Raw genomic sequence first — 25,571 nt, 5'->3', positions numbered from 1 at the left:
AGCTATTGAAAGAGATGCTTCCAGAGGTCATAGATCCTCTTCTTAATATTGTTAATTCATCTTTATCACTAGGATACGTACCAAAAATGTTTAAGCTGGCTGTTATTAAACCTCTTATTAAAAAAACACAACTTGATCCTAGAGAATTAGTCAATTACAGGCCGATCTCAAATCTCACTTTTCTGTCAAAAATACTAGAAAAGGCAGTTTCATCACAACTATGTTCCTTTTTAGAAAGAAATAGTATCTGTGAAGATTTCCAGTCAGGATTTAGACCATACCATAGTACTGAGACTGCTCTCATTAGAGTTACTAATGATTTGCTCTTATCATCAGATCGTGGTTGTATCTCTCTATTAGTGTTACTGGATCTTAGTGCTGCATTTGACACTATTGATCACAATATTCTTCTAAACAGACTCGAAAATTATGTTGGCATTAGTGGAATTGCATTGGCATGGTTCAAATCATACTTATCTGACCGTTATCAGTTTGTAGTAGTAAACGATGAGATGTCATATCAATCACAAGTTAAATATGGAGTACCGCAAGGCTCAGTACTAGGACCGTTGCTTTTTACTCTGTACATGCTACCCTTGGGAGATATCATTAGGAAGCATGGCATTAGTTTTCATTGTTACGCTGATGATACTCAGCTCTATATTTCTTCGCGCCCTGACGAAAATCACCAATTCGCTAAATTAACAGAATGTATAGCTGATATAAAAAAAGTGGATGACCAGTAATTTCCTACTACTAGATTCAGGAAAAACAGAGATTCTCATTTTTGGACCGAAAACTTCTTCACGCAATAATCTAGAATACTGTCTAACACTTGATGGCTGCTCTGTTAAGTCTTCGTCGTCAGCTAGGAACCTGGGTGTGCTCTTTGATACCAATCTTTCATTTGAAAGCCATGTTACTAGCATCTGTAAAACTGCATTCTTCCATCTGAAAAATATATCTAAACTACGACATATGCTCTCAATGAAAAATGCAGAACAGTTAGTTCATGCGTTTATGACCTCAAGGCTAGACTACTGTAACGCTCTACTGGGTGGTTGTTCTGCTCGCTTGATAAATAAACTACAGCTCGTACAAAATGCAGCAGCTAGAGTTCTTAGTAGAACTAGGAAGTATGACCATATTAGCCCAGTTCTGTCATCACTGCATTGGCTTCCTGTTAAACATCGTATAGATTTTAAAATCTTGCTAATTACTTACAAAGCACTAAATGGTTTAGCTCCCCAGTACCTAAGTGAGCTCTTAATACATTATAGTCCTTCACGTTTATTGCGATCTCAGAATTCAGACCAGCTGATAATACCTAGAATATCAAAATCAACTGCAGGCGGTAGATCCTTCTCCTATTTGGCACCTAAACTCTGGAACAATCTTCCTAGCATTGTTCGGGATGCAGACACACTCTGTCAGTTTAAATCTAGACTAAAAACACATCTCTTTAACCTGGCATACACATAACACATTATCAATTTATATTTTCAAATCCGTTAAAGGATTATTAGGCTGCATAAATTAGGTCAGCCGGAACCGGGAACACTTCCTATAACACCAGATGTACTCGTTACATCAGAAAAAGAATGGCATCTAAATCGCCGACAAATGCCCGAAATCACAGGCAAATCGGTGCTCGTTCACGCGAGTGACAATCACGCAGTGTGAATGAGCAAAGACGCGATCTGAGAGAATCGCCGACGAGTCGCCGACGCCCAAGAGATATTTGGCATGCTAAATATCTGGACCTGTCGGCGATTCAAAGTCCTGCTGTGTGAAAAGTGTTCTGACTGAAAACTACATCGGCAATGACTGACAGCCAATGAGAGAGCAAGATACAGAGCAGCAGGGAGTTCGGGGAGGAGTTATAGACCACAACATCAGCAAGCATGGCTTCATTCACATAAACATTACAATTCTATCAAATGGAAACAAAACACAAACATTTGCTTGACCATCTGCAACAGTAGCACATTGAAAAGTTATGTATTTACCTCCAACTCTCGTTGCAGAACACACAATCCACAGTCTCCCCAACCATTTCCTCCTCCATATTTTTCTTTTCTTTTTCTTATATTCGCTGCAAATCAGCGCACAGGCAGCTCGTATTGCAAGCTTCTTGCGGGCTACCGTTTTTAATAATAATAATAATAACTCCGGTCATGAACGTGTGATATCGCGTTGTTTCCTTGTCACATCTCGCGTGTGTTTGGTTGTGAAAGGTAGTTTGTGTGCCAGACAGAGTTGTCGGCGATTCTTCCTATTGTAAAGTCACGCAGTGTGAAACCTTCTGTCACCAATCCATCGTGCAGTTTGAACACAGCAGCGACTGAATGCTGGCCAAGATAGTCATGCAGTGTGAAAAGAACAGTGACCCGACTACTTTGAATATCGTGCAGTCTGAACTCGGCTTTAGGTGGAAATTTCCTAAAGTGGTAGGCTATTAGTCTATGAAACAATATATGTTGCATGGTTACTCTTTAATTGTTGTTGTTGATTATTTCTTTGTAAGATCGTTTGAATAACAAGAAGATTACAGATTGGCAGAATCTTATTATGTTATTGATTTGGAGAATATGGGGTTATCCTTGGTTGGCTCTTAAGTCATTATTATACATTGTATTTTTTTATTTCTTTGTGTTGAAGCCATTTCTGTGGATTTAATAATATTTTTAGTTTATTTTGTAAAATCTGAGAAAAACCTGTGTTGCAAATGAAACGTAGAAATTGGAACGTAAGCATAGCCAGTGATTTAGTATAATGTAATTTGATTGGCTGTTAGATTTAGTATAAAAGAAATAGAACCCTGTGAAACAGTCAGAAGCCACTGGACTTTGGAGCAACACAGTCTTTTGACCTACACGGAACGGCACAGTTAATTTGTAAGAAAAGTAATATCCTAAGTTTTTTGTTCTTTTTATGTTTTGAGATTCATAATTAAACAGTCAAACGAAGAACTTTGGATTCAAGACTTTTATTCACTGACGTTTTGTGTTGAGTACAAAAGAACTTTGAAGTCCTAAGCTAGTGAGTAAGCTTGTTGCACTCACATCTAAGTCAAAAGACTGCTCGATATAGTCAAAATATAGAGTAAATTCAGAAGATTGCTCGACGAAGCCGAAAGACGAGCCGCGTGAGAAGATCGCTAAAGAAAAAGACACTCGTGATGACGGCGATCTAATCGACTGGGCGAATGTGAGGGAAACCCACTAGCGGCTGGTAACAACAGACAAGGGACAAATTCGGACGAAAAGTACGTCGCAGCAAAAGAATACAGAAAGAAAGCCAGAGGTAGCCTATCTAGAGAGTGAGTTGTTGGCTGAATTAAACTTTCCCTGGAACAGTTATTCTGATATTTTCTTCATGACTCTATTAGCCATCGTCTAAAAGTGAAAGTAAGTGTTCACTGGATATTTCATTCTGAAAGTCATAGAGCTTGACATAAATAAATCCTGCACATCAGTGACTCTTTTAAACGAGTGTTTATAAGAAGATTAAAAGCTGTGGAAAATATTAAGAATTGTGACAGTTTTGCGTGAAGATTTTTAAAGTGACATGACATGGCAGATGAAAGCGCAGCTGCGTGTCTTGACCAAAAGAGGGCGCCAAAGCCCACAGAAAAGGCTGTGGAGGAGAAACTACACAGGCTGAAAGGAGAACGCAAGGGAAAGTTAGCACAATTAATCAAACAGAAGAATGATTTAGCCAAATTGAAGGAAAATGAACATAATGTTAATTTCATTAAAGATGAAGAATTGCTACGGTTCGAAAGATGCTTAAGACAGTATGAACGGATTAATGAAGAGTTGTTGTGAGTTAATAGATGAAGATGAAAAGAAAGCGGATCAAGATGCTTATGAGAACAGATATTCGGAATTTCTGCGGTTTATAGAAGACACAAACAAATGGATTGCAGATGTCCTAAAAGATGAGGAAGATGATATTAGGCCACATGATAGTGTATCCAAAGTTAACTCCGTGGTAAGCCAGACTTCCAGTACTACTTCTGCAATGCTGAGAATTAAAGCTGAACGCGAAACAATATTGGCAAGATCTGCAGCAATGAAAAAGAGAGAAGCAATAGAACAGGAAGAAATTCGCTTGAGAATTAAAAAAGAGCAATTGGAGCTTGAAACTGAGCTTGCTGCTTCAGACGCCAAACTGAAGGTGTACGAAGAATTTGAAGATGCTCATGAATCTAAATATGATTTATCAGAGCTACCTTCAGGACCCAGATTTGAACCCCTGATGTGTAGACAAGAAAAACACAATGTAGACGATTATGTGTGTCGTGGAGCTGGTAAGATATCCCTTACATTCGATCCAAAGCCAGCCACTCAAGTTGGTGCTTCAGATAGAAGAAAGTCATCGTCAAGGTTTGATGCTGTCAGCAGCACGCCACATCTTAATCATCATGATCACACTGATTTTTCTACAGATAGCCTGCACGAAGTGTTACAGCGTCAAAACGAAGTCACAGAGATGCTAATTAAACAACAGAGTTTGTCTCAACTCCCTCAAAGAGACATACCCACGTTTACAGGAGATCCTCTGACTTACAGATCTTTCATAAGGGCATTCGAGCATGCTATCGACAGTAAAACAGACAGTCATCAGGACCGGCTGTACTACCTCGAACAGTTCACGGGCGGAGAGCCACTTGATCTCATTAGGAGCTGTGAGCACATGAAACCCGACAGATCTTATAAAGAAGCCAGAGAACTGCTTGATCGTCACTATGGAGATGAAATGACCATCGCTACAGCTTATATCAAGAAGGCTATGGAATGGCCTCAGATAAGGCCAGAAGACAGAAAAGGATTGAATGCTTTTGCTTTGTTCTTGGTTGGATGTTGTAACACAGTGAATGATGTGGACTACATGGACGAAATGAACAATCCTACCAACATGAAGTCCATTTTATCCAAACTTCCATTCAAACTGAAAGAAAGATGGAGAATTTATGCTTATGACATTCAAGAAAGAACAAGAAAAAGAGCCAGATTTCCTGATTTAGTGGAATATGTGTACCGACAAGCAAAGGTTGCCAATGACCCGCTGTTTGGAGATATCCTGGATTCCACTTCAAGTAATCAGAACAGCTCAAAAAAGAAACCAAGCATTAGAAAAAGTGAGTCTAAAAGAAGCAGCTTTGCTGTGAATGTGTCTGCTACCAAAAATAATGTCAGTAAAAGCCAACCTGAGAAGAAACCTTTTGCAGTGTAAAAAAAGGGCCTCTTGTCCAGATTGTTCATTCAAGCACCCAGCTATCTTGCATGTTGTTAAAGAAGATGCTTCATCAAAGAACAACAGTGCAGACGACAAGTTACAAAGCACGAGTGAGGTCACAAGTGCTCTCGCTAGAAAAGGTGACCATACTGCCCTTACAGAAAAAACACATGAACTTCACATGTGATCACATGTGAACTTATATGATCACATGTGAGCAACATGTCACCACATGTGAACAACATTTCACCACATGTGAACAACATTTCACCACATGTGACAACATGTCACCACATGTGAACAACATGTCACCACATGTGACAACATGTCACCACATGTGAACCACCACATGTGAACCACCACATGTGAAAAACATGTCACCACATGTGAACAAAGTTTGAACATAATGGAGCAAGTGGCACATATGGAAAACATGTTACTAGCCTATAGGTTATAATGTGGAGCACATGTGGAATATATTTTCACATGTTGTAATGTTTTAATATGTGAATTGTGTTAGCACATCACAAATACTGTACATTTTCAGCTTCAGAAAGTTCAGACAATTTTACTGGATCTTTTAATCTTGTTTAAAATTGATATCTATGTTACAGTTTTTCTCAGTTGCTTTTGTGCATTTCTCACATCACTATTTACATTTGCACAACAGTTAGTTCAACCACCACAACATTTAGTCATTTGTGCACATCACAGTAGCAGTTTCTCATTCCTTCCAACAAATTGCAAATGCTTTTGGACATGCATCAATTGCTTTCATACAACTCTGCTGTTTTATAACATTATCAGTTGCTTATGTCATGTCAGTCAAAATTAACTATACTTGTGAATGCTGAATAGTTATTCCATGTAAAACTAATAGTCCTCATTTCATTGCCTGAGTCATTACATACAAAAATGTTGAACTAGTTGTGATGTAGATGAAATTATGAGGCCAGAGAGGAACGTCTGGAGGAGCATGAATGATTACAGTACTATGTATGTTGTATGTTCAATTCCAATATACTGCAATACTGTTTACAGATGTGCACAGCTCTACCCAAAGGGAGTTTATGCTTGTTGTAAATAAGGGTGCATTTTTAGCCCGCAGTGTGAACAAATTAGAATTGCAAAGAGCATATACAGTAAAAATATGAAACACATATTCAGTGTCTTGTACTCAGTTACCTCATTAAATACAGTAATGTGTAACTTTACTGTATTTTTCGAATGGCTGTGCAAATAGTATATAGTGCTGTCTTGAGCATTTTCAGGTAGTGTCAACAAGATCTTACTTTTTTTTGCATTGGAAAACATTTACAGAGTAGACTGTCATAATGAAAACATGACGAAGCCATTTGACTATCTTGTTATTAAAACAATGATGTCAGGACTTTTCATCATGATGACACTGACACTTTCATTGACATGAGTACTTGCTTTTGAGGAATGAGCTATCCATTTTGAGCAAGTGACATGCTTTTGCAGGTTATCAACTAGGTTTTGCTGTTTTTACTAATTGTTTTGAGAACTGCATTAACTGTTGTGCAAATGTAAATAGTGATATGAGAAATGCACCAAAGCGACTGAGATAAAAAACTGTAATAGCCAAATATCCCAACACAACAGCTTACACAATGTTGATGTTTTGTTCATCTCATAACATCCCCATAAGCTGAGCTATGCAGTCTGTAGTACCAGATACTAAAGTGATAACTAAGTGGTAAGTACTGACACACAATATTCTCACAAAATTGACTAATGATATGAATGCATAATGATTCTATATGAAGGGAATACACCACACATTTGGAATTTTTAATTTTTTATTTTGACAGAATGAGCTATTGACCAAAGTAAGAAACTGACTAGATGCAGATTCTTCTAAGTTATACATAATGTATACAAAATACAATTATAATTACAATTACATCAAAAACAACAGTCATTCAATGGGACTAATATTGAGTTAGATGAAAATGTATATATATATATATATATATATATATATATATATATATATATATATATATATATATATATATATATATATATAAACAATATATACATATATACATGGGGCAAATGTTACCAATAGCTTTAGCTACTTTTGCTCCGTAGGCTGACACTTGTAACCTATGGCAGATGGGAAGGATCAAATTTAAGAGCAAGGATTTGTCTTGAGAAATCATTATACTAAAGCCAGTAGTTACTGATTTACCCACTGATAGGCCGGCGGAGGATCTGTATAAGCACTTTCCTCACATGGCAGACGACTGACTCTCCTCACACAGCCACCGACTCTCCTCACACTGCGGGCGACTGACTCTCCTCACACAGCCACTGACTCTCCTCACACTGCGGACGACTGACTCATGCTCTGGAGTCCCATTTGAATCATCCCCTGTCTGAAAAACAAGTGTATGGAGTGTAAAGGGTCAGTAGTAATGAAAATTGTCCAAAATTGTTTGAAGCTTAAGTGTTAAAGATAAACATATGACCAGTGGCAGCTTGTCGAGGCAAGAAGGGCACAGCCTACCCAAGATTTTGATGTGAACATGGGAGAAGGTGACGCTCTTTACAATTACGCCACTGGCCTTGCCCGTTTTCTATTACCGGCTGTTCATTCAAAAGACTAAGGAGATAAACAACCATCAACAACATATTACAAACAATTTTTTAAACAGTCATAACTTACTAAAGTGGCATAAACGCGTATAATTAATTGAATGCAAATTGCCATGAACGGTTTCTACAGAAAGTGCAACAGCATCCCGTTTTTGTTCTTTGAAACGTTGTGCTCGTATTTATTTAATGAAATTATAGTCTTTTAAATTTTAATAAACATGATCTTTCATTTCATTAAAAAAATCTAAAGACATTTTTTTTTCGGACGCATCTATTTTTAGTGACAAATGCGACTGGATCGCTGTCGAGCATTAGTAGATAACGTTAGTCCACATTACCAATTTTCTCCATATGATATTTTGTCGTCCGGGGTACAGGTTCGTTGTCATCTCGCAAATATCTTCTATATAACCTCCTCCTTTTCTTAAACGGCTCCATTTCAAAGTCCTCTAACGTCACTCTGATCTATTACTATATCAAAAGTACTTCGACCTGAACTCGTCTTCTTCTTCTTCTTCAGAGTGTGTGGGCGGCAAACGAAAGAAATGACGCGAGTGGAGAATTTCGATTTGACGGATCTGATTGGCTACGATTGGCGCTCTTTTTGCTGCCTGTTGCTAAGGCAACTCGAAGTAGATATAGTAAACATTAAAATCAAGAAAGCTGTTGCCATGTACGTGCTAATAAAATGGGTAAAAGAAAACCAAGTAAGTGTGGGCTTGGATAACTTTGTGAAGGACAAAAAAATGTTAAAGGACCCAAAGAGGATTGGCCTGGTGGAACACGGAGCGGTTGGAGTTAAGCCCCCGAAATGCGGCTGGAAAGCGTTTCCGGCCCAAATACTCTGTGTAAACGGTAAGTAAATCTGTACATTTTTAGCGCTAGAATTTTATGATCGATGATGCCCAGCTCATTATTACTTAACCTTAAGTCAGACACCTAATTTGTAGATTCGTTAAGTAATTTTCGTGTTGAATTTAGCTAGCTAACCTAGATGAACGTTACTGTATTAGCCTCGCTATTAAGAAATACTAACATGCTTGATTTATTATTTTCCTCATAATTTTTAACAAATGTTTAAGATTCTGCTCAACACTTTTACAATCACTTGTTACTTTGATTGAATACAGAGAGCCTTGGAGAAATAAAAAAGGTCGAGCGTCAGTGGATAGATGCGCACAAGATGGCGACTCCATTGAAATCCAAGGTACGTTACACAATAATTGACGGCCCCTATAATAGTCAAATCTAAAACTGAATGACCTTAATGCAATTTTTTTTCTAATTTTGCCTCCTTTTCATTTCTTTTGTCTTAATTAAATTATATTCTGTCTTCTCTTACCCGTTGCAATGTACTTGTTTTTTGTCAGACTACAGTTGACACTGAAGAAGATAGGATTTCTCAATCTGATGAAGAGGATGAGACTCCTCAACATCAGGTGCTGATATGTTGTCCAAACACATGTTCATCCAGTCTCTTCCTTTACAATGACCTTTTATTTTAATTGTGTTAAATATACTTTACTGATGATTTGTTGTATGTCATGCAGTGGCGGTTCATGGGTTTTATTTTATTTCTGGGGATCCCCTGTCGAGGATGATAATGGCGATGATTATTATTATTGTTTGCTAAACATTAAATGCTTTAAATGGGGTTTTACTCACTTTTAGACAGAAAAACACACATAATCAGCACAATAATTGAAATATAATTTCACTCACCTATAACTTGAAGCAAACATCCATCCCTGTCTGTGTGAGCATGTTGGACCGTTTAGTGAAGCTGACTGCTGTAGCGGAGTCTTCCTTCATTTTTAATTTGTAGAGACTGTTTGAATGATAGCTTGGTGTGACAAGCAGGGTGGGGTGAGAGCCATGAGAAAACGGGCAAGGCCAGTGGCGTAATTGTAAAGAGCGTCACCTTCTCCCATGTTCACATCAAAATCTTGGGTAGGCTGTGCCCTTCTTGCCTCGACAAGCTGCCACTGGTCATATGTTTATCTTTAACACTTAAGCTTCAAACAATTTTGGACAATTTTCATTACTACTGACCCTTTACACTCCATACACTTGTTTTTCAGACAGGGGATGATTCAAATGGGACTCCAGAGCATGATTCAATCTGTACTCCAAAACGGCCAAAGGTAAATGTAAAAAACAAACAAAAAAAAAAACACTTATTACACTTATTAATGTGGTAAAAGTGTCTTTTTCATCCATATAGGCAGTAAAATGTGAGGGAAAACAAAACACAGTTCATTAGTTTTCTCTACCTGAGCCACAGATAACAGAGATATCTTTTCACATCCGAGACAATTACAAGATTCTAGAAAGTTCTCCAGCACTTCAAGTGTCTTTCTCTATTTTCTTTCTCTTGTACCTCTTTCTACACTGATAGAGAGACTACAACAATGACATAAAAGAGCTTGAGGAGAGGCTAAAAACTAAGGAAAAGGAGATAAGGCGTTTGAGAAGATTAAACTTTCAAATGCAAGAGGGTAAGGGGAGCCTTTAACCCATTTCTATTTTACAGTCCCACCAGTATTTTGCACGTTTTTTTTGTTCCACCTATTACATTCTCTTTAGACTCGACTGGTCTCCAATGACTTTGTTTACATTACATTTACATTAATCGTAAAAAAACTGGAGGGTCTGATTATAATAGTAATATATATAAATATATATATATAGTCACAACTCGATTGCTGTGCGGGGTTTTTTGTTAACTGTTCATTCCTTTTATTTGAATATAGGACTTGCTGGTACAATCACAAAAGCTGTCAAAGATGCCATTCAGGCGGCTCAGTCTGCTCCCAGCCACCCAGTACTCACATCTAACACCCACGTAGCCACTCTTAACCAAACTGGAGACATAATGGTATAATATACATTGTTGGGAGAAGTGATTTCAATTGAGGACCATGCAAGTTTGTTTATCATATGACATAGCCAAGCAATATCACACAAGCAGGAGAGCTGTTTTCCTAGATATCAGCATTATTGTTTGAACTTTACTGATTCCGATTCTGCTCATCAATTCCTACTCTTATTGATTCCAAGTTTCAAGTCCAGTGGGAAAAAAGTCAAACATTTCGATACCAGACATATTTTGTTGCTAAACATTTAGTTGTAGCTGAATACCATTAACAAAAATCAGCAGGCTACATTAAAAAGGAGGAGTCAGTTAAGAGCTGTATGTGTGCAAAATAGATGTGCATGTTCCTTGATCAATTGAAAATCACATTTGCATGTGTGTGTTGGTTTAAATGTCATGGTATTAGCACTAAGCAGTAAACAGAATGCACTCTTGCACAGCTCATATTGTTTTGCAGGGCTGCTAAAAACAAAATTTATTTATTTATTATTTGGTCACAATCAGCTACAAAACTGAAAAGCATCTCGTGTTATAAAAGTAAAAAAAAAAAAAAACATATACAATTTGCTCCCCTTAAACTATATATAGTTTGTGTGAAATAGAGAGGAACGGTAAACATTCAAAGCTTAAGACCAAATTACCTATACTTAATTTTCTGTGTTTCTGTGTTAATTTTCAAAGTGTATCCCTTTGTCCATGAGCTCCCAAGTAAAAGTTGTAGAAAGTTAGTAAGTTAATTATGATTTTATCATTAGAAAATGACAAACACAATGTTGACAAGTCTGTGAATGTATTCTATTTTATTTTTATTTTTATGTATTTTATTTTATTTTTATTTTATAATTTTGCTTTGCAGAACAAGTCTGTGACTGACTTAATGAACCCAGTTGCTTTGGATCATGCTCAAAGGTGTGAGAGTTACAAAAAGCTAACCAGAACTCTTATGGACTCCATCTTCTCTTTGGAAGAGATGACAACATGCTCTGTCACTGGAAAAAAAGGGGTAAAAAGTTCAGCTAGTAATTGGTAAGCATGCCTGAATATTTTTTTTTCGTTAGGCAAAATGCTATTGTATCAGCTCATTAAAGGGGTCAAAACAGATTTAACACATCACCGAAAGCAACAATAGTACTTGTTATGTTTATTATTAAGTGGAAAGCGTTTTTTTTTTTTCTGAGCTATTTTGTTCTTCAAATTTAAAAAGCAAAGTTGAATCAGTGTTACAAAAGTGAGGTATGTGCATTTTTCTTACAGACCATGTCAAAAAGACATACCCAGGCATCGGAGGCACTGAGATCAAAGTCTGCATGGCACAAAAATTAAAAGATCTGAGGAGATGGGCAGAAAGGTGAATATCGTAACTTTTTTATACTAGGGTTGTGCCAATAGACGATAGTATCATGTCAGACAATAGTCAGACATATTGCTGAGGGCAGATGCCCATGACTATTTCAAGATGATAGTGGCTTGTTTTCCCATTCATTTATATTATTATTATTAAATTAACATTAGGACCTAAAATGTATTTGCCGTGCCTAATTTTATAACTACATCACCACATTACCACACATTTTGTGGTTCCATATCATATTCACAAAACATTTAATGACACTAATAACAATACAATTACAAATTAATAATAATAATATCACTGAAATTATATAGGCTTAATAGACAGGGTTCGTACGGGTGCTTGAAATCCTTGAAAATCCTTGAATTTTGATGTTGTGTTTTCAAAGTTTGAAAAGTGCTTGTATTTTACATAAAATGCTTGAAATTCTTTCACAACAAATACCTATCTGTTTATTAAATAAGAAATAAATAAATAAAATAAGAAATAAAATGCCTTGTTTATATTTTCGCCTGGCTCCGCAACGTGAGCCTCCGCAGACTCCGCACGAGGCGTTCATACCATCTGTGGTTTATACTTGATGCGCTCGCCGTTGTAGTATTCTTTGAAACGACAACTATCTCAATCAACGATTCTTATGAAGCGACTCTGAGTAATTGTTGTATAACCCATCAGGAAACAGCACGATAAGTAGGCTACACGCGTGACAATGTTTACTTAGTGAACCTTACCAAAACAACACTAATACAATCATGTAAACCCAGTGTTACTTGTGGCATTAGACATATGGATGGGAGAACATGCATACAACTCGATTTCAATTTCTTAAACATTTTCTACTTTCTCTAAACATTGTCAATACATTTCGTGAACATTTTTATTAAACATGGATCTTTAGTTTCATTAAAAGAGTTTATTTCGGCTATTGTCGGCTCATTTTGTAAATATAAGCGACTGATTTAAGGCTGGAATACACTACACGATTTTTGACCCGATTTTACCCCCGATTTACAGTCTGAACAAGTTGACGCTAGTTGACCAAAGTCCGAGCTAGTCTGCAGATTTGAGCTGACAGATTCCATGGAAAATTGCGTAGTATATCATGGTCATAGACTTCAGATTTTTTCAGATTTTGATTCCATCCAGTCTGAGGATATCAAACATGTTTGATATTTTGAGCCGATTTTAGAACACATGTGCGTATGACGCGTCTCTACTGAAACCGGTAATCACTGACCACTAGCCAAAGAAAATAATATACGAAGAAATGGAGACGTACAAGATCACAAAGTGGAACTCCGCCATACATATTTTGACATTATTGATACTACTTGCAATCGTAATGCAATGGACAGGGCCTATATTAAACATTCAAATAAAAAGTTATTGTGCTGCACTGTCATAGCCTATAGGCTACAGTGATTTGCACAGTGACAGGAAATAAGAATGAACGATTTTTGTTTTAAATATTACGCTCTATACCAGCACACTCCGCTTAATCTAGCTACTAAACTATTTTTGTAGGCATTAAAAATATATTTTGTTTAATATTTTTATTTAAATATTATAATTATATATATTTAATTAATTGAATCTATGTTGCTTATGAAAAGTGAACAGCTTAAGTAAGATAGGTAGCCTAAGTGCAATACGTTAGTGGGTCAGATATAATTTTGACCACTTTAAGTTTATTAAGTTAATTAGAAAGCTTTCTTTAAAGTGAATTTTGTTTGGTATACATTATATCTTAATTTTAATCGATGTTTTATCAACCAATTGCCTGAATTTAATAAATAGTAGCCTATAAATATAGTAGATAGGCGCCTGCAATCACTTGCATTGCGTGCGAAGCAAATGAACATGAACGCGCCTCATTAATGAACCAAAACTCAGCTTCTGGCTACCTTCTTTACATACACGAGAAGTCTATAGAAAGCTGGAAATATCTACTTTCAAACGCAACGGTGTGGAAACGATCGCCGCACTTCTGCAGCCTGCAGATGGCGTTCCTGGAACACATTGACTGACCAAAACCGTGTGCAGTGTGAAAGCTGTAATCCGTTAACATGGGTACGGAAAAAATATGCACCGCGTATTCACCGCAAATGGAGTATGTGTGAAACAGGCACAACACCGACGGTGCACTTGCGCTGAGGATCCCCATAATAGGATGCCAAACTCTGCGTGTATATTTTGAAAACACATTTCAGCAAAACAAATAAATTACTAAATGCTAAAAATAATAATAAATGTAAATGAACTGCATCCAGCACCCCTACTTCCCGTGCCCCTGCTGTTGCAATAAAATGAAATAGCCTACAATAACAATAAACAAACAGAACATGCCAATTACAAATTAGACTCAGTAAAGACCATACTGGCCACGTCTACCAACCCAAAACTTCATCCAAAAGCGTTTGGCTCTTTTTTGCACTTTTTTTCTCTCACTCATCTCCTGCACATCTATGTTGTTATGTCCATAGGTATACATATGGTTATGTCTTTTTTCTGTCTCCTAGCAACCAGGCCCTTGTTTCAGTTTGTGTTCCGAACGATTTTAAAGTCTGGTAGTGTATGATGCCCAGCTTTTCTCTGTAACAGTTTACAAAGTCAGCAAGTGTATGATGCCTAGTGTTTTAAAAATCTGTTCAGATGTTAAAAATCGTGTAGTGTATTCCAGCCTTTAGACGCGCAAACTGGGTGCCGGTTGTGATGAGACGTCATGCTCGGCCAGATTCGCCTCACAGACTGCCATTCTCTTCGCCTTTCTAAAGCCTGCACGTCAAGTATCGTGCACACAGACAGAGTGCCAGCGAGCCAGATTCAAGTTCTCTTTCGCGCTTGAACACACAATTACACCAAAATGATATTTTTGTTGAATATCCTCATAAAATCAGCCTTAAATGAGTTAAATAAAGTCTTAAATGAACTTAAAGAGGTGTGACAAAACAGAGACTTGGGTGATACCCGCTTAATATCCGACAACGGAAGAGCTTAAAGTGACAGTAACCATTTATGAGGACATTAATAAAGGTCCATGTTAAAGCTTTTTCCAGCACCTTACACCACCGTAAATTACATATAAATAAAGTCAAAATTATTATTTAGTCACATTAAATTAGATAAATTAGATGCTATAAACAGCCCAAATTGTGTTTTGTAATAGCAGAAGGATTTTTGAGTAGATATTTGAGCAAATCACAAGTTTTATTTTTCAAAATGTATGTGCTTGAGTTGTCAAACACAAAATTGACGACACAAAATAGTGTAAAAGTATTTTGACACCAAAAGTGCTACATGTGCTTTATAAAGATTAGGCCAAAAGTTGCATTTTATGTATATGGTCTGATAGTAATACAACTATAGCATTGCATTGACACTTCAATGAAATAACACATTAACATTTATTAAGCTTCAAAAATATACCAACTTTTAATTTAAGTGATTTTAAAAACAATCCTCACATAAACCCATAATAAATTTCATATGTAGCCTACCTGTGCCCTTCCTACCTGTATAACAAGTAGAAAATATACAGACATTGAAAAATTATCATTTTGCAATGCACAAATTATATATAAATTAATCCTTATTAAAGCTATAAAAGTTATATTAAGCGGATATCACCCACGTGACACGTCTCTGTTTTCTCACACCTCTTTAAGTTCATAAGACGTTATTTAACTAATTTACAGCTGATTTTATGAGGATACTCAACAAAACTGTCATTTTGGTGTAATTCTGTGTGTTATTGTTTGTTCAAGCGCGAAAGAGAACTCGAATCTGGCGCGCTGGTGCTCTGTCTGTGAGCACGATACTCGCGCAGGCTTTCTAATAGAAAGGCGAAGAGAATGGCAGTCTGAGGCAATTCTGGCCGAGCATGACGTCTCGTCACAACCGGCACCCAGTTTGCACGTCTAAATCAGTCGCTTATATTTACAAAATGAGCCGACAATAGCCGAAATAAACTCTTTTAATGAAACTAAAGATCCATGTTTAATAAAAATGTTCACAAAATGTATAGACAATGTTTAGAGAAAGTTGAAAGTGTTTAAGAGATCATTAATACGATCTCCCATCTGGGTTTACATGATTCTATTAGTGTAGTTTTGGTAAAGTTCACTAAAGTAAACACTGTCACGAGTGTAGCCTGCTTCTTCTCGTGCTGTTTCCTGATGGGTTATACAACAATACTCAGAGTCGCTCCTGTCGTTTCCAAGAATACTACAACGGCGAGCGCGTCGAGTATAAACGCCTCGTGCTGAGTCTGCGGAGGCTCGCAATCTTTTTTACGGTAGTGGTGGGAAGTTCGGATCATTTTACTGACTCGGATCTTTGAATCTCGTTCAGCAAAATGAACGAATCTTTTTTCAAGTCATTTCGTTCATTTCAGTAGAATATAGTTAAAACGTTACATGTTAAAATCGCCAACATATCTAGTACTTGGGCAAACGTTTCATTTGCAAATCACATTTGGAAAAAGAATCTATCTATAGATTTAATCTAAGTATTCCTATAGGCTAAAGCAGCAACGGCCAAATTATAAAAAACATGAATTCATTTCTTATGGGTCTTCAGGATATGTATGCAGTCTGTTAGTTCACCTAACCTCCTGATCCGAGTCGTTCTATGTTTTGTCACTTCATATTTATCACGTCTGCTGTTCCCCGGAATGCTGTTCACCTCTTGCACCTCTTGTTCGAGTTGTTAGTTCCGCAGTCGATACGTCAGTGACTGACTCTGATGTGGTCTGGGCAGTGACAGCCCAAGCAATGCGATGCGGTAACGGAAACAGAAAAGATTAGTTCATTTCTCGAGTCCGTGGGTACGAGTCGTTCGTTCATCAAGTCCAATCAAGTCACAGCTCCATATTAGGGCACGGATATGCAGTCTGTACCGGCGGAAACGGAAAAGATTAGTTCATTTCTCGAGTCCTCGGGTCCGAGTCGTTCGTTCAAGTCCCCATAGGCTGAATACAGAAACAGAAATTATTAGTTCATCTCTCGAGTCTTCGGGTCCGAGTCTCGTTCTTTTGTCACGTGACCGCTTCCCGGTCCAGTGTCTCGCAAAATATACAACATTACATTCGGATTATAGACTGTATATTTTACTATATTTAAGAATTATCATAAAATTATCAAAATAAGTCTGCAATAAACATCTGAACAAAAAGAAAGTTCCATCTTGTTTGTGTAAGAATATTTTTATTGTTAAATGTGGTGTTTTTATTATTTAAATTATTTAAAATAAATATTATTATAAACGAGGACTCGAGAGATGAACTAATCATTTCTGTTTCTGTATTCAGCCTATGGGGACTTGAACGAACGACTCGGACCCGAGGATTCGAGAGATGAACTAATCTTTTCTGTTTCCGCCAGTACAGACTGCATATCCGTGCCCTAATATGGAGCTGTGACTTGATGAACGAACGACTCGGACCCGCGGACTCGAGAAATGAACTAATCTTTTCTGTTTCCCGTAGTATGCTTATGAGATGTTGCGCATGCGCGGTCAACACAAAATGAACGAATCGCTCTCTGAGATGACTCGTTGTCCCGAGTCATATTTAAGACTCGTTCAAAATGAACGAATCGTTCATGAATGACACATCACTATTTTACGGTCTATGCTCGCAATGCGGAGCCAGGCGAAAATATAAACGCGCCATTTTATTTCTCCATTTAATAAACAGATAGGTATTTGTTGTAAAAGAAATACAGTTACAATTTCAAGGATTTTCAAGCACTTTATCCAAAATTCAAGCACTTTTCAAACCTTGAAAACACATCATTAAAATTCAAGCACTTTCAAGGATTTCAAGCACCCGTACGAACCCTGCATATACGTAGACATAAATAGAATACTCTGAGTCAGATACAAATCTTTATATGCTATGTTTTTACCTCACTAGAAATCCTTAGAGTCATTAGAACTCCCATTTTGGATGGCTTCTAGAGGGCATGCTGTAGGTGCGCACAGGATATGATTGGCTACTACCAATATAACATATCATATACGATCCTGAAATCCATAAAGAAAAGAAATAAAACTTTACTTTATCAGGATAGTTTACTTTATTTATTAAGTTTACTTTATCAGGATAGATGTTTGCACTGCCCTAATCTGATTGTTTTACTATCCCAAAACAGGAAACCTGCTGAAGGAGACACAGAGGACTGAAACGACATTCCACACATTCAGAAACTCACAATTCATATTTTTATATTTGGTTTTGCTTTTTTTGTTTTAAAAATTCATATTCACATTTGTATTTCTAATGAAATTAAATAAAATAATTGTTTATAAATAAAGAATTGTAAATAAATTTGAATTGTTTGTTTTAATGTTGGGAAACATGGCTATAGGCCCTACATAAGAACATGCTATCATTTTCTGTTGTTGTTTTGTTAGAAATGATTGTTGATGGGTTTCAAATGTTATTACAAGGATCGCACATGGGAATGTACATGTTTCACATGTGATCTCATGGTTTCACATGGGAATATACATTTCACATGTGATTACATGGGTTTCACATGGGAATTTAAGGGTTTAACACGTGATCACATGGTTTTCACATGGGAATATGCGTTTCACATGTGATTACATGGGTTTCACATGGGAATATAAGGGTTTAACATGTGATCACATGGGAATATACATTTCACATGTGATTACTTGGGGTTCACATGAGACTTTATGGGTTTCACATTCCATCACATGGGTTTCACATGGGAATATACATTTCACGTGTGATTACATGGTTTTCACATGGGAATGTATGCGTTTCACATGGCTATTTTATACATGTTTCACATGTGATTTCATGGGTTTCACATGGGAATATACACATGTTTACATGGGTTTCACATGGGAAAACATGGGTTTCACATGTGTTTCACATGGGAAAACATGTGTTTCACATGTGTAAATGTTCCAAAAGCACACATTTCCCATGTGAAAAACATGTGATCACATGTGAACACATGTGCTTTTCACATGTGATCACATGTTAAATTTCACATGTGCATTTTGTCACATGTGATCACATGTGCTTTTCACATGTTTTCACATGTTAAATTTCACATGTGCAAAAATCACATGTGCATGTGGTCACATGTGACCACATGTGTTTTTGCACATGTGAAGTTCATGTGTTTTTTCTGTAAGGGTGGGGCCGGGAACAGTGAGTGTATTCTTCCCATCGTACCTGTGCAGATAAAACACAAGAAAGACACAAAGATAATCAAGACCGATGCTTTCCTGGATCAAGGAAGTACAGCGACTTTCTGCACTGAAGAATTGGCAAAGAAGTTGAATATGCGGGGCAGAAAGACAGAGTTCCTGCTTTGTACTATAGCACAAGAACAGAAAGTGAATAGCTATGAACTTACCGATCTGGAGGTGTGTGGCTTAGAGGAGCAAGATTACATTCAGCTTCCCAGTGTGTATACTCAGCCAGATATACCTGCAAAAAAGGCCAACATCCCACAAAAGAAAGATTTAGAGAAGTGGTCTTACCTGAGTCGAGTCCATCTCCCAAAACTTGAAGCAGAAGTCGGTCTGCTCATCGGTGTCAATGCATACAAAGCCATGGAGCCATGGGAGATAATTAATAGCCAGAACGACGGACCATACGCTGTGAAGACAGCTCTTGGTTGGGTCGTCAATGGGCCAATCAGCAGATGCCAAGAGAAAGAATCAGATGATGGCAAAAGACAAAGTTTCCTTGTCAACCGTATTTCTGTGATAAGCATTGAAGACATGCTGATAAAGCACTACAATGCAGATTTTCCAGAAAGAAGATGTGACGACAGACGAGAACAGTCGCAACATGACAAACAGTTCATGCATACGGTGTCAACATCAGCTCAGCTTGTGGATGGTCACTTCTGCATCAAGTTACCTTTGAAGGATGACAAGGTGAAGATGCCATGCAACCGTGGTATTGCTGAACAGAGGCTTAACTCTTTGAAGAGGAAGTTCAGTAGGAATACAGACTTCTTTCAAGAGTACAAGGCTTTTATGGACAACATACTGGAAAAAGGCTACGCAGTAAGGATTCCAGAAGAACAGTTGATTCGCAGTGATGGAAGAGTATGGTTCATTCCACACCATGGGATTTACCATCCAAAAAAGAAGAAACTCAGAGTCGTCTTTGACTGTGCGGCAACTTACCAAGGTGTGTCGCTAAATGACCAGTTGTTGCAAGGGCCTGACTTAACTAACACCCTCATCGGAGTATTGTTGAGATTCAGACAGGAGCCTGTGGCCATGATGGCAGATATAGAGTCCATGTTTTACCAGGTGTGGATTCCAGACACAGACGCGGATATGCTGCGCTTTCTCTGGTGGCCAGGTGGCAATCTGAATGTGTAAGCAGAAGAGTACAGAATGTGTGTGCATTTGTTCGGTGCTACATCATCTCCTAGTTGTGCGTCATATGCATTAAGAAGAACAGCGGAAGATGCAGCATCAAAGAGTACCCCAGAAGCCACACAGACAGTCCTCAAGAACTTCTATGTGGACGACTGTTTGAAGTCAGTAGCCTCAGAAGATAAAGCCGTTGCTCTTGCAAGGGAACTGATGACATTGTGCACCAGTGGTGGTTTCCATTTGACCAAGTGGGTCAGTAACAGCAGAGCCCTGCTGGGCTCCATTCCTGACCACGAACGAGCGGCTGAAGTCAAAGATCTTGATTTGGAGCATGATGAGTTACCAGTGGAACGGGCATTAGGCATGCAGTGGTGCACAAGTTCTGACAGCTTCAGGTTCAAAATACATTTGCCGGACAAGCCATGCACAAGACGGGGCATTTTATCTGTAGTCAGTTCGGTGTATGACCCAATGGGTTTTTTGGCACCACTCCTACTACCCATCAAGCTCATTTTAAGAGATCTCTGCCAAGAGAAGAAAGGTTGGGACGAAAAGATCCACGAAAAGGAATGCCGGACATGGATGAAGTGGCTGACAGACTTAGACAAGCTTTCAGAACTCCGTCTGAACAGATGTTTCAAACCCCCTGCATTTGGGCCCACAAAAGCTGCTCAAATTCACAATTTCTCAAACGCTAGTCGAGACGGATATGGCGTTGTGTCGTATCTCTTGCTGACAAATGACCGAGGTGAGAAACACGTATCATTTTTGATGGGAAAGTCCAGAGTCGCTCCGCTCAAACAGATCACGATCCCGAGAATGGAGTTGACAGCAGCAATGGTTGCAGTTAAGATCGATCGGATGTTGAAAGAAGAACTTGAAGTTCCCCTGATGGAGTCGGTCTTCTGGACGGATAGTACAACGGTACTAAAGTACATTGAAAATGATGCCCTTCGTTTCAAGACGTTTGTAGCCAACCGTGTCTCTTTCATTAGAGAAGCGACTACATCTTCTCAGTGGAAGTATGTCAACACCTCACAAAACCCAGCAGATCAGGCTTCCAGAGGTTTGAAGATCCAGAGCTTCATGGAAAGTAAGAGCTGGTTTCAGGGGCCTAGTTTCCTGCGAAAAGAAGTTGAATGGCCGAAACAACCTGAACAGTGTCCTTACCTGACTGAAGATGATGTTGAGGTGAAGACATCCGCTGCAGTGTCATGCACAAACTCAAACGAGTGCACAGATCCACTGAATCAGCTTGTTGAGTATTACTCCAGTTGGCATAAGCTGAAAAAGGCGGCAGCCTGGATGTTGCACTTGAGAAGGGCGTTGCGGCACCTGAGTGAAAAGAGAAAAGAATTTGAGCAGAACATACAGCAGAATGAGAATGATCCAGAGAAATGCAGATCCATAGTTGAACAGCAAATGGTGATGTGCAAGAAAAACCTGGAAAAAAGAATACTTACCATGGAAGATCTATCCAGAGCTGAAATTGAACCGGTTAAATACAGTCAGAGACAAACTTACATGGAGGAGATACAAGCCTTGCAGCCGGCAGGCTCCCGTGTGAAAAAGAACAGTTCTATCTTCAAACTGGATCCATACTTGCAAGAGGATGTTTTGAGAGTTGGAGGACGTTTGAACAGATCGGCGATGCCTGAGGAGGCCAAGCATCCTGCCATTCTGCATAAAAAGCACAGAATAGCTCACCTCATTCTCCACCACATCCATCAAGAGTGTGGACATGGAGGTAGGAACCACATCTTAGCCATATTGCGACAACGGTATTGGATACCAAGAGCCAATGCTGCAGCAAGAAAAGTGATTTCAGAGTGCAACCTCTGCAGAAGACTGCATGCAAAGGCAGGAGAGCAGAAAATGGCAGATCTGCCACAAGACCGCCTGCTCCCCGACAAACCACCCTTCACCAACACGGGTGTAGATTATTTCGGACCTTTCGAGGTCAGAAGAGGACGTGCAAAGGTTAAGCGTTATGGAGTGCTCTTCACATGTTTAACTGTCAGGGCAGTGCATATAGAAGTAGCCCATTCTCTTGACACTGATTCATGCATTAATGCCATACGGCGTTTTCAAGCCAGAAGAGGTCAAGTGTCAATTATTCGTTCCGACAATGGCACCAACTTTGTCGGTGCTGAACGAGAGCTGCGCGAGGCATTGGCAGAGCTGGATCAGTCTCGTATCAATGAAGTCATGATGAGAAAGGGTGTGCAATGGATTTTTAACCCACCTGCTGCGTCTCACCACGAGGGTATCTGGGAGCATCAAATCCGTACGGTGAGAAAAGTGCTGAGCTCTGTCGTGAAACAACAGCTCTTAGAAGATGAAGGACTACACACTCTCTTATGCGAAGTTGAGAGCATCATCAATGGGAGACCTTTAACCACGAACACAGATCACCCCAATGACCTCGAGCCGCTGACGCCGAATCATCTGCTCGCATTGAAAACACAGCCTAGTTTTCCACCTGGTGTGTTCACTAAGGATGATGTCTACGCCCGCCGGCGCTGGAGACAAATACAATATATGGCGGATCTTTTCTGGCGAAGGTGGACTCACGAATACCTACCGCTTCTGCAAGAACGGCAAAAATGGCTCTGCTTAAAGAGAAGTTTTAAGGTTGGAGATGTCGCAGATTCGTTCCTGCCAAGAAACTCCTGGATGTTAGGCAAAATTATGAGGGTGATGCCTGACTCCAAAGGTGTTGTCCGAAGTGCTGAAGTTCGGACAAAGACCAGCATCATTCAAAGACCCATAACTAAACTTTGTTTGTTGCAGGGAGAAGACTGAAGATGGAAGAGAAAGATTTGAATAGAATAGAAATTACCAGTTGAATAGTCTGTAGGAAGTATTTAGTTGTTAATACTTACCAGTTAATGTTTACCTTTAAATACTTTCCTGTGAAGAGAAGAAGATTCTTGCTAAAAGGAATTGAGAAAGTGTTAAATGTAAGTGTAAATGACTTCAGTTTAAATTTAAGTTGATAATTGATATGTTAAGGCCTAGTCAATTAGGGACCGGGATATGTTGAAGCCATTTCTGTGGATTTAATAATATTTTTAGTTTATTTTGTAAAATCTGAGAAAAACCTGTGTTGCAAATGAAACTTAGAAATTGGAACGTAAGCATAGCCAGTGATTTAGTATAATGTAATTTGATTGGCTGTTAGATTTAGTATAAAAGAAATAGAACCCTGTGAAACAGTCAGAAGCCACTGGACTTTGGAGCAACACAGTCTTTTGACCTACACGGAACGGCACAGTTAATTTGTAAGAAAAGTAACATCCTAAGTTTTTTGTTCTTTTTATGTTTTGAGATTCATAATTAAACAGTCAAACGAAGAACTTTGGATTCAAGACTTTTATTCACTGACGTTTTGTGTTGAGTACTGTAGTGAATTCCAGGGCCCAGTTTATGGCCGGGCCCCTCTCTCTCTGTAACAGTGGACAAAGGTTTGCTACATTTTGATTGGATCTTGGTGGACTAACACAAACAAACTGTCCAACGCCATCAGATAAAGATGGAAGAACAACATCCAGACCTCTCTTAGAGGGTAAGAAGAAGACCTCTTGTACCAAGCCTGGGAAGGACAAGGCTTCTCATTGGTCCACAGGCAGTTACTGCCCTTCACCATCTAGACGCTACTTCCTAAGGTTAGCCAGAGACTGCCATAAAAATTCCTCGGGACCTTAGCAGAGGGTGAATGGGTGAAACAGAGAGATCACAAAGATCCATCCGAATCCATTCAAAACTATGTTTGAAAACCTTAGAACTGATGCAAACTACACATCCATTTCATACTTATTCACAGAAATAAGTATTCTCAGTGACAGCTATTTGTAGTGCAACCTCTGATGCAAAGTCAGCTGTTAATGTACAATTGAATGACAGTTCAATCTTTTTCCATCATGTTTAGTCTCTATTTGTTTAGAATATTGCCAAAGGTATTCTGGTGGTAGTTTGGAAAGTGAGAAATGCATTGGTAAACTTTAAAGACACTGTAAAGACTTCCAACTTTGTGCTTTATGCAAATGAGTTCCACAGGGGAGAGAAGGGTGGGCCACACTTTGTGTGTCCCCTCTGATGCCAGCGGCCAATCACAGCACTCAAATGGAGAAGCGCCAAATTGCAATCTCCTCCTCATCGGAAAGGGATAAAGGTACCCTTTCAACAGACACTCCTTGTTCTGAGTCTGCCCGTCAAAGGGGAAAGACACAACAGATACACGGTTCTGGGTCCCAACTCTGTAAGGAGTGAGACATTAACAGATAGATCATTCTGAGTCTCCCATCAGGTGAGACACAACAGATACACGGTTCTGGGTCTCAACTCTGTAAGGAGTGAGACATTAACAGATATTGTTCTGAGTCCCGGCTTGCGAAGCTGAGACACAACAGATACAACACTGTTCTGAGCCTCTGGTCCATCCAGAAGAGACAACAATAGATCCCGTGATCTGAGCCTACAGCTTGTGAGGCAGCAACAGAGACGACCACATTCTGAGCCTCTAGCTTGTGAGGAAAGAGACATCAACAAACACTATGTTCAGAGTTTCCGTCCAGCGAGACAGTAACAACATCTGCAACAAGGTTAAGCTCAGGAGAGCAAACCTTCACTTCAAGGTACCTTCGTCTGCGTGTTCCAGATTTTGTTAAGGACCTTCTGCACCTACACCAGGGCCTCATCTGCGTGTTCCAGATTTTAGGACCCTTTGGTGCTCCAGGAGATCAGCATCCCACAGAGCTTCGTGTTCAAGACTGTTGAAACAGATTCTGGCTCCTCTCCCCACTGCACTGTCGCCCAGCACAACCAGTGGAAGACGTCACCGTCATCGGACTCGACCAAGTGGAACGTAAATATCACTTAACCAATCCTCTTTCCAGAGACCTTGGCATTGTTGTATATTATCAGTATGTCATTTCCTAATTTCCATTAGATGTAATATAACTGATGTTAGTTAATAACAAATAATCTTTCGTTTATTTGTTTGGTGCATAATAAAGTTCTCCACCTTATTATTTTCAGAGTTTATCTTTCCATAAGATAGCGTAACTCTTCCATAGCCACACCCAACTTAATCAC

At 38.8% G+C, this 25,571-nt stretch overlaps 2 protein-coding genes across 2 annotated transcripts; both read left to right on the top strand.

Moving 5' to 3' along the window:
* Positions 1 to 7,332: 7,332 nt before the first annotated feature.
* Positions 7,333 to 18,423, top strand: LOC125251313. Its single transcript, XM_048164301.1, has 9 exons — positions 7,333 to 8,724; positions 9,000 to 9,076; positions 9,240 to 9,308; positions 9,951 to 10,013; positions 10,268 to 10,367; positions 10,623 to 10,747; positions 11,601 to 11,770; positions 11,999 to 12,092; positions 18,248 to 18,423. Coding segments are annotated over exons 1-8 (915 nt in total). The 5' UTR covers positions 7,333 to 8,414; the 3' UTR covers positions 12,000 to 12,092; positions 18,248 to 18,423.
* Positions 18,424 to 20,477: 2,054 nt separating this feature from the next.
* LOC125251881 lies at positions 20,478 to 23,279 on the top strand. Its single transcript, XM_048164980.1, has one exon. It carries the CDS (start codon positions 20,493 to 20,495, stop codon positions 23,277 to 23,279), a length of 2,787 nt encoding a protein of 928 aa, XP_048020937.1. The 5' UTR covers positions 20,478 to 20,492.
* The last annotated feature ends 2,292 nt before the right edge of the window (positions 23,280 to 25,571 follow it).

This window comes from Megalobrama amblycephala, linkage group LG17 (genome assembly GCF_018812025.1).
Source record: "Megalobrama amblycephala isolate DHTTF-2021 linkage group LG17, ASM1881202v1, whole genome shotgun sequence".
Lineage (NCBI taxonomy): Eukaryota > Metazoa > Chordata > Actinopteri > Cypriniformes > Xenocyprididae > Megalobrama > Megalobrama amblycephala.
Note: the sequence above shows the minus strand (reverse complement) of the source record. Positions and strands in the feature narration are given on the sequence as shown.

Coding starts and splice junctions, on each gene's coding strand:
- LOC125251313 (XM_048164301.1), top strand. CDS start 8,415: ATGACGCGAGTGGAGAATTTCGATTTGACGGATCTGATTGGCTACGAT. Junction 8,725..8,999: donor CCAAATACTCTGTGTAAACG/GTAAGTAAATCT, acceptor GATTGAATACAG/AGAGCCTTGGAGAAATAAAA. Junction 10,368..10,622: donor AAACTTTCAAATGCAAGAGG/GTAAGGGGAGCC, acceptor ATTTGAATATAG/GACTTGCTGGTACAATCACA.
- LOC125251881 (XM_048164980.1), top strand. CDS start 20,493: ATGTGTGTGCATTTGTTCGGTGCTACATCATCTCCTAGTTGTGCGTCA.